At 38.5% G+C, this 10,553-nt stretch overlaps 1 protein-coding gene across 3 annotated transcripts in view; it reads left to right on the forward strand.

Moving 5' to 3' along the window:
• Bmpr2 (bone morphogenetic protein receptor type 2) overlaps positions 1-10,553 on the forward strand; it is a 109,542-nt gene that overhangs the window by 86,795 nt on the left and 12,194 nt on the right. For all 3 annotated transcript variants that reach the window (XM_028765640.1, XM_028765639.1, XM_028765641.1), the window contains exons 9-10: positions 293-440; positions 7,751-7,887. In XM_028765640.1, the coding sequence (XP_028621473.1) occupies positions 293-440; positions 7,751-7,887 (285 nt within the window). The remainder of the gene's footprint in view (positions 1-292; positions 441-7,750; positions 7,888-10,553) is intronic.

Here is a 10,553-nt window from a genome sequence, read left to right on the forward strand (position 1 = left end):
TGAGTTTGGCAGTTCACTAGAGAGCAGCCTGCAGCCTCATGGAGTTATAAAAGTTGGCATAGAACTTCTTCTTTCTCATCAATGAGTAGGTTTTGCTAAAGCAGTTAATACTGTTTATTTATTAAGAAGGGAGAGATTGCTAAAGTACAGTATACAAATGGCTCAGTGACCTGCTTAGGGTCTAATAGTATCATTTATAGCAGTACATTTTATATGTGACCTTTGGTCTGATGTTTGCTCTTCAAGATATGTTGCTTTCTCTTTCTTTAAAATACCACTTTTAATTAACCAGGTTGGCACCATTCGCTATATGGCACCAGAAGTGCTAGAAGGAGCTGTGAACCTGAGGGACTGTGAGTCAGCTCTGAAGCAAGTGGACATGTATGCGCTTGGACTGATCTACTGGGAGGTGTTTATGAGGTGTACAGACCTCTTCCCAGGTGAGAACTGCTGTTCGACTTATCAGTGTTTTGAAGCAGTACACTTGTACCTTCTTCCTCACTTATATTCAACAACTCAATTGGATACAATAATCTTTTTTCCTTTAAACCTTCAGTTCATTGCCATCTGAATATGGAATATTCAGAATAGAAATATCATTAACAGAACGAAATAGATCAGAAAGTTTTTTATTAAAAAATTACTCCAGGGGAGCTGGAGAGATAGCTCAGCAGTTAAGAGTACTGGCTGCTCTTCTAGAGGCCATGAGTTCAGTTTCTAGTAACCACTTGGTAGTTGACAACTATTTGTAATGAGATCTGATGCACTCTTCTGGGTGATCACTCATATATGTACATGTAAGTAAGTAAGTAAGTAAATAGCTCCAGGTTTTCATTGGGTTGTTTCATTCTGGTAATAAGTCCTCAGCCCTCATTCCTACTGGCCTCCTGTACTCACATGCATATAGCTACACACAGATACATATCCATATCCATACCCATATAATTAAAAACAAAAAGATTAATATGTTTTTAAAGTATATATTTAATAAATTAGAGGTTAATATTCTAGAGAGTTAAGAAATTTTTCTGAAAATAGCAGTAATTGTAAACTGGGATTTGGCACACCTTTTTTTGTTCATTTAAGTTTTTTTAAAACATTGTAACATATAATTTTAGTTTTAGAAGAATGTCTAAATTACTCCTTTATTAGCATAATATAATCAGCAACTTGCCTTTATTTTATTTTGTAATGATTTGTTTGTTGCTTAATACAGGATCTCACTGGATAGCCCCGACCTACTCTAGTGCTCTCCGTGTAGCCCAAGCCAGTTCCTAACTGTGCACTCCCCATGCCTCTTCCTTCTGAGTGCAGCTTTCACTGGCATGCACTCCACTCACAGAGAGCTGTGCGTGTGCATGCTCATGTATATACACACTTACAGGAAGGCCAGAGGTTCTCACCAGATGTCCTCCTGGATTGCTCTTTGCCTTTTGAGACAAGGTCTTTCACTGGAACCTGCAGCTTATGGATTCAGTTAGGCTACCTGGCCGGCCATCGAACTCGAGGAATGCATTTGTTTCTGCCTCCCTGGCACTGGTACTATAGACACACACCAGTAGGAACAGCTTTTTCCATGGGTACTGCAGATCCTAACCCTGGATCTCATATTTGTATAGCAAGCACTTTACTGAGTTGAGTCATCTTTTCATAAACATGTTTGCTTGCTTGCTTTTTTGTTTTGGTTTTTTTTAAAGTACTACAATTAAAAGATGACTATTGTTTTTCTTAAAAAATAATAAATAGCAGTATTAGTGGTTGGAGTATGGCTTGGTGATAGAGTACCTGCTTCTTAAGTGCAAAGGCCTTGGGTTTAATCCCCAAAAAAGGGATCAAAAAGCCCTCAGTTTTGTAAGTAGGGAGGCAATTAAGTCTTGTTTGCAGAACAGTATTTTAGAATATACATACATACATACATACATACATACATACATACGCCAAAATATTGTTCTGCAAACATATTCAGGTCTCCAGTACCCATGTAAAAAGAAGCAGCAGGGCTAGGCAGTGGTGACACACGCCTTTAATCCCAGCACTTGGGAGGCAGAGGCAGGTGGATTTCTGAGTTCGAGGCCAGCCTGGTCTACAGAGTGAGTTCCAGGACAGCCGGGACTACACAGAGAAACCCTGTCTCGAAAAAACCCCCAAAAAAAAGAAAAAAGAAGAAAAAAAAAAAAAGAAGAAGCAGCAGCAGCAGCAGGAGCCCATTACTTTGTATACTAATTTTAAAGGCTAATAAATAAAATAGCAAGGATTATAAAAGGTTAAAATTCAGAGATATGTTTTTTGTTAATGAATAGAGTCTCAGCTTAGTTAAAAGCTTTCTAGAGATAGATAATGGTAATAGACGCACAATGGGAATTGTATTTAATGCCACAGAACTGTAAACTCAAAAATGATTAAAATAGTAGATTTCTTTGTTTTAGGTATCATTCTCCAACAATAAAAAAAATACATTGAGATACTTTTACTATCACTATACAGATACCTGAGAAAAAAGCAAAGGAAGAAATTTTGATTGAGACTTTAGAGATTTAGATCTATAATTGCTTAGACCTGTATGCTTGTACAGCACATTATATCAGAAGCTGTGGCAGAGGAGTTATATGAGGGGAGACAGAAATAGTCCAGATGATATATATAACCCCAGGTGTGCCCTCCCACAGTCCACTTCCTCCTACTGGTCCCATATCACACATTTTACCACCTTCCAATAATGTCATATATTATGAATCATCAGGCTCTCATGCTCTAAACACATTGGGAGATGCCCTCATAGACATTCCAGAATGTGGAGGTACTTAATCCATTCAAGTTGGTGATCAAGATTAATTAACCATCACAATACCTATAATCTTGCTATAGAAATGGAATTCTAAGAAGAGCACATTAAGAGTAAATTCAGAGATGAAATCTGATTCTAGAGAAGTTATCTAGAGGTCTGAGAAATAGTGAGAGTAACAGCTAGGAACTTAAAAGAAATGTTTAAGTCGGGAGGATGATTTAATTATGGAGATATTTGAGAAGGAATATTGATAACTGAAAATTTTATTTTATTTTTTTTAAGTTTTAAGATTGTCTTAATCACTGTTCTATTGCTGTGAAGAGATACTATGGCCAAGGCAATTCTTTAAAAGAAAACATTTAATTGGGCACTCATAGTTTCAGAGGCTTAAATCCATTATCATCATGGCAGGGAGCATGGTAGCAGACATTACAGGTCTGGTGCTGGAGAAGTAGCTGAGAGCTACATCTTGATTCATGTGGGGTGGGCTTTTGAAACCTCAAATGCCATTCCCAGTGACACCTCCAACAAGGCTCACCTCTTGACCCTTCTAATCCTATCAAAAGAGTTCAAATCCCTGGTGACCAAGCATTTAAATATATGAGTCTATGGAGGCCATTCTTATTCAAACCATCACAATGATTTTTAACATTTTATGAGTATTTTGACTTTTTTTTTTTTTTTGGTGTTTCGAGACAGGGTATCTCTGTGTAGCCCTGGCTGTCCTGGAACTCACTCTGTAGACCAGGCTGGCCTCGAACTCAGAAATCCGCCTGCCTCTGCCTCCCAAGTGCTGGGATTAAAGGCATGCACCACCACCGCCCGGCCTTGACTTGTTTTTTGAGACAGAGTTTCAATGTGTATCCCTGGCAGATCTGGAACTTACTCTGTAGACCAGGCTGGCCTCAAGCTCACCTATCTCTGTCTCCCAAGTGCTAGGATTAAAGGCATGCATCACTATACCTGGATTTAAGAATAATTTATTATTATTACTATTATTATTTGATTAAGAGAAGCTTCTGTTGAATAAAGAAGACAGAAACTATGAAAAAGAATATAAGAGCCGGGCAGTAGTGGAGCACGCCTTTAATCCCAGCACTTGGGAGGCAGAGGCAGGTGGATTTCTGAGTTCGAGGCCAGCCTGGTCTACAAAGTGAGTTCCAGGACAGCCAGGGCTATACAGAGAAACCCTGTCTCAAAAAAAAAAAGGAAAGAAAAAAAATATGAGAAAAGTGTTAAGAAAATACAAGCAACATATACAGGGTACTTTTCAAAACCTTTTAAAAGTTATGTATTTTTATTTTATGTATATGAATGACTGTTTTGGCTGCATGTATGTTTGTTCACAAACATACCTAGTGCATATGGAAGCCAGAACAGGGTATCAGATCACCTGAAACTTGAGTTTCAGACAGTTGTGAGCCGTCATGTGGGTTTTTAATGCTCTCTTCTGGCCTCTGCAGGCACTAGGTACACATGCGTGTGCATACACACACACACACACACATACAGTGCATGTACATACAGGCAAGCAAAACCCTCAAACATATAAAATAAAATCTAAAAATAATTTTTAAAACCTAAAGAGTATTGTATAATAATTATAAAATATAAATTTTTAAAGATTTTTTTGTTTATTTCAAAATGCAGAATGTGTTTAGAGATTAAATGAAAACATATAGTAAAGGCTGATTCTGTAAAGTATTTGTAAAATAATGAGTTAAGTGTCTTGGCATGATAAAAGTAAAGTGCTACAGTATTTAGATGAAGGAAGAAAGAAAAGAAAATAATGTCATTTGAGATGGGAACCAAAAATGACTCTAAAGTAGACACACTTCACCAAACCAGAGGAGGTAAGAGGGTCAAATATTTGATCTCTTCTCAACAGCTTGAAAGTAAACGAGATTAAAGGACTTCCCTTTAGCAATCCAGTTATTATAAAGTTATTATAAAGCTTTAAGAAAATCTGTTAAGGGTCGTATCTCCCATCGTCATAGGAGATTAATATCGTTACGTCTGAACTGCATTAGTTAGCTCCAGATAAGTGTCTATTGAAAAGCTAGATTTAGAACTATGACTATTTAATGGAATTTTTTTTTTTTGGTGAGTGTGTGTGTGTGTGCACAAGCATACATGCACGAGCGCCTGCTTATTTGTGTACATGCATGGGTGCATGTATAACCTCGGGCATCATTCCTCAAAAGCCATCCTCGTTTTTTGAAACAAGGTCTCTTTCTGATGCTTGGGGCATGCTGGTTCAGCTCAGCTGGCTGACTGTGGAGCCCCAGGAATCTGCCCACCTCTGCCCCCTAGTGCTAGTACATATCACAATGGTGGGCTTTATAGGTAGATGCTTGCAGCCTAACTCAGGGCCCCATGTTTGCATGGCAAGCAGTTTACAGACTGAGCCATCTCCCAGCCTCTCTTTGCTAGTTGTTAGTGTCAAAACTTCCGTTTAAACAAAATCATGCACTAATTTCTTATAGTAAGTTTTGAAGTTAGAATTTGAATGATCTTACTTAAACAAATAGAATTATTAATTTTTAGTTCTGCTAACCTAACATTCTGTGGGGGAAAAAGCTAATAAATAACTGAGAAGTATATATAACATAATGTCAGAGGCAGACCAGCTGGGCTAGTGAAGTACAACTACAGGTAATTTGAATTGGAATTGATTGTGTAATATGAGATAGGTTTCAAGGAACAAAGTACTATAAGCCAACATCTTTAAATCTTTTAGTTTTGTCTTAGAGTTGAATGTTGATATTGATTTGCTTTAATCCTAAAAAGATGTAGAAATGTCACCTGTCTTTAAATGCAATGCAGTAGCCTAATAACTTGGGCTCCGCTGAGTAAATTATAAAAATATACAATTAATTTTTGTAAATTGTTAAAATTGTTAAAAAATACAAATAGAAGGCAAGAATTGTTTTGAATTTTGAATTTTCAAATATAAATGAAAAGTTGTCATGTTTTATGGGTTGTTTTTTTTTTTTTCCAATCTGGGTCATTATACCTTTTAGTGCTGAGCAGTGAGATAAGGAAAGCAGACATTACTACTTTACTGACAGGAAGATTGAAACACACTTTTCCAAGGAAGAGATGAAGCTCTGATTAGAACCAGAATGCCCTAACCACCATCGCTTCTAATCTGTCATGTTATTTTAGTACATTAGAGTGAGCGGTGGTGAGGAGCCAGGAAGACTGTAATTCTCTTGTGCTCTTTGCTAAGAGTCTTCTAGGACAGTGGTTCTCTACCTGGGGGTTGCAATCCCTTCAGTAAACTTTAAGTATTTTTGGAGATACAAGTTTACTCCAAAAATATTTACATTCTATTTTCTATTCATAACAGTAGCACAATTGCAGTTATGAAGTAGCAATGAAAATAGTGTTGTGGTTGCAGTCACCACAGCATGAGGAACTACATTAAAGGACCACAGCATTAGGAAGGTTGAGAACCACTGCTCTAGGCCACTGGACTTTTATGTATCAGTCTTAAAAAGTCTTCTGTAGCCGGGCAGTGGTGGCGCACGCCTTTAATCCCAGCACTCGGGAGGCAGAGGCAGGCGGATTTCTGAGTTCGAGGCCAGCCTGGTCTACAGAGTGAGTTCCAGGACAGCCAGGGGCTACACAGAGAAACCCTGTCTCGAAAAACCAAAAAAACAAAACAAAACAAACAAACAAAAAAAAGTCTTCTGTATGGCTCTCTGTGTTTATTAATACACTATCACATTTTTTAAAAAGACAGCAGTATTATTTCACTGTAAGTAAGCAGCTAATTGTGCCTATTGGTGACATACACAGTTGTCAAATACTGATAGTGTTGCTTTAACATTCTAGATTTAAATATTGCTTGTTAAGAGGAAAATTAAACAATGACATGGTCATTATCATAAAATTTTTTTATATAGGACTAACTTAGATTCCTAAGTTAGCTCATTTGGTAGAGTGCCATATAGCATTCACGAAGTCCTGAGTTTAGTCCTCAGCCCTGCAGAAACCTGGTGTGGTGGTGTATCCCTGTAGCACAAGCCCTTAGGAAGTAACAGCAGGAGGATCTAGTTCAGAACCATCCTTGGCTACATAAAGAATATGAGGCCAGCCAGGAATACACTAGATCCTATCTCCAAAAACAAAACAAAATGGAAAAATTGTAGTATTTGATACATTCTGACTGAACTAGAAGAGAACCAATAACCTGATAAGGCATAGTGATTATTCAGTCTTTCCTCTCAAATTTGGTTGCATATTATTGCAGTAAATCCTGGGATGTTTTACTATTTTTGAATATGAGGTTTGAGTTTAGGCATAATTTGAAGTACTAAGTTTTGTAATATTTTTCTCCTAAATTAAATAGCAGTCAAACTTATTTTAAAATACCTGTCTAGCCTGAGCTAGAGCTCCCTGGTAGAAAACTTACTTAAAAAGACACCAGGCCAGGCAATGGTGGCACACACCTTTAATCCAAGCAATTGGAAGGCAGGGAGGTCTGTGTGAATTTGCGGCTAACTGGATCTACAGAGTGAGTTCTAGGACAGCCAGGGCTACATGGAGAAACGTTGTCTTGAAAAAACAAAAAAACAAAACAAAAGCTCTCCAGGGCTCTGTGTTAAAGTGTATACTTAGCATGTTCATACTTAGTACTTAGTAAATACTTAGTATGTACTTAGCAAGGCCTTGCGTTTGATCCTCAGTACTAAAGAATAAGTAAGAATATCTGTATAGCATTGAAACTATTTTACTTATCAATAAAATTTGAGACTTCTAAGTATTCATAATATATCAAATCAATAATAATGTCTCTGAAATTTGCATATATTTTTGAAAGGTTTTAATACATATGATTTCTATGCTATGATATCTAATATACTATCTAATTTATATGATTTGATGTTAGAAATAGCTCTGCTATTCTGTTCTCTAAGATAACTAGAAATTCTGTCATTCTTTTCTATAAATAAACAGGTGAATCTGTACCAGATTACCAGATGGCTTTTCAGACAGAAGTTGGAAACCATCCCACATTTGAGGATATGCAGGTTCTTGTGTCGAGAGAAAAGCAGAGACCCAAGTTCCCAGAAGCCTGGAAAGAAAATAGCCTGGTAAGGAAATGAGGACTTCTTACTAGAACTAGATAAGCAAAAATAGAAGCCGCCCAACTTCGATGATTCACACCTGTCCCACACCACTGGGCTGAGACAAAAGAACCACATGTTCAAGGCCAGCCTGGGCTTCAATGTAGAACACTGTCAGAGACAGGCTAGGTGATGTGTAGAGATGAGTATATAACCAACTGCATCTAGGAAGTTCAATAAAATGAAAACATCAGAATTGTTTTTGTGTAAACATTTCCTATACCACAAAGTATTGAACCTGGTGTCTTAGGAACCACACATACTATATTGCTATAGGCTCTTGCCATCTGGGAAAGCTTGTTTTTAAAAACACCATCCAGGATTCTCTGGGTCCTTGTCATCTTTATTTCCTGTTATTTTTAGATTCTACCCAGAAGCAACATTTTTTAAATCTTATGTCTCCCTCTTACTTTTAGATAGTATTCTTTCTTTGCTGAAGTTCCACTTAATTAATTATATTACCATGCGTGTTAGGTGCTAAACATTATAATCCTTGCATTCCATCTTGGTCATACATGAGTAATAATCAGCACAGTAATGGTTTCTTTTTTTTGTTTTTCGAGACAAGGTTTCTCTGTATAGCCCTGGCTGTCCTGGAACTCACTCTGTAGACCAGGCTGGCCTCAAACGCAGAAATCCACCTGCCTCTGCCTCCCAAGTGCTGGGATTAGAGGCGTGCGCCACCACTGCCCGGCACAGTAACGGTTTCAAAGAGCTGATAATGTCCTCTGGCCTCCAGTCTTCATAATGAAAATTTGGATATAGTCCAATGTTACTCCATTTTGGGGCAGGGGAGTGTATGGTTGTTGCACATTTGGGGGTCAAAGGACAATTTGGCAGTCAGTTATTGCCTTCTGCCTTGTTGAGGCAGGGTCCCTCTTTTTATCTTTGCCACAGTTTGCTCGATTGCCTAGCTCATGAGTTTCTAGTCAGTTCTGTCTCCATCACTCGTCTCACAGAACAAGTGCTGGGATTATGCGTACATGACAGTGAATCCTCCTTTGAATGGGTTCCAGGGACTGAACTCAGAACTCAGGTTTCATGCTTGCCTGAAGAGTGTTTTTACCTACCAGCCTATTTCACAAAGACCTCCATTGCTTTCTGTTTTGTCTGTCTGTCTCTGTCTCTCCCTCTCCCTCCCACCCCCACTCTCTGCCTTTGAGATAAGATCTCAGTTAGCTCAGACTGCCCTCAAACTTTCTACATAGCTGAGGATGACTTTAAATAAATGCCCCATCCTTCTGCTTCTACCTCTCACATATTGGCAGACTTAGTTACTATTTTAGAGGTAAACAGACACCATGATCAAGGCAACTTATAAAACATTTAATTGGAGGTTTGCTTAAGTTACCAAGTGTTAGTCCATGATCATCATGACTGGATGGTCGTAGTGGCACGCAGGAGGCATAGTGCTCTGGAGCATCAGCTGAAAGCTGATGCTAATCAGTAGTCAGCTATCAGAGAAAGTGAGACTGAGCCTGGCATGTGCTTTTGAAACCTCAGAGTTTGAAACCCTCAGTGACAACACACCTCCTCCATCAAGGGCACACCTCCTAATCCTTCCCAAACAGTTCCACAGGACATGAGGATCCAGCATTCAAGTATATGAGCCCATGGAGGCTATTCTCATTCAAACCACAACATTGGGGCTACAGGAATGTACCACCACACCCAGTTTTTTGTTTGTTTGTTTGTTTGTTTGTTTGAAAGCCGTTAAGACTTATTTTTGCCATAGCAGTTTTGAAATTTCACTTGGATGAATAGATTTTTTTTCAGTTTGAAAATTCAACTTTCCTCAATCAGAACTTCTGCAATATTTCTTTTAAAATTATGTCTTTCCTTATATTTCTTTGACCTTGAATTCTCACTAAACTAATATTGAACCACCTGATACTAAAGTCTGAATTTCTTTCTTGTATTTAACATCTTTTTTTGGGGGGGGGGCAGGGGTTTCTGAGAATCAGAGCTACATGAGCCCGTACTAACTATGTAACTATGTATACTTTGAATCCCCACTTTCACCTCGAAGAGTGTGTGCCACTGTGCTGACTGTGTGGTGGTGTCCTCTAACCAGAGGCAGTCTACCATCTGAGCTACCAGATGGAAGTCCATCTGGTTTTGTCGTTGCTCAACATTGTTCAGGACTTGTTTGGCTTTATCTTTTGAGTCCTTCATTAATTCCTCACTACTACTGTTGTAGCAGTTATTTCTTAAGTGTATTTTTTAAATTTCCTGGATGGCAGGATACTTCATCAGTCCAAGGCCCTTGCCACCAAGCTTGATGACATATTTCAGTCCCTGGAATCCAGAATGGATAGAGAACTGACGGAGGCAGGTTGTCCTCTGACTGCCACATGGGCATCACAGCACATGCCATTTTCCCCCAGTAAATGAATTTAAAAATTTTTATTTCAGCTTCTGCAATCATACTTACATTTCTAGGAGGCTTCATATTTTCTCAGTGATCTCTTTTTTAAGAAAGTAGTAATGAACTGGGCAGTGGTGGCGCACACCTTTAATCCCAGCACTTGGGAGGCAGAGGCAGGCAGATTTCTGAGTTCGAGGCCAGCCTGGTCTACAGAGTGAGACCAAAGGAAGGAAGGAAGGAAGGAAGGAAGGAAGGAAGGAAGGAA

This window comes from Grammomys surdaster, unplaced genomic scaffold, assembly GCF_004785775.1.
Source record: "Grammomys surdaster isolate TR1022 unplaced genomic scaffold, NIH_TR_1.0 165, whole genome shotgun sequence".
In the NCBI taxonomy this organism is placed as follows: Eukaryota; Metazoa; Chordata; class Mammalia; order Rodentia; family Muridae; genus Grammomys; species Grammomys surdaster.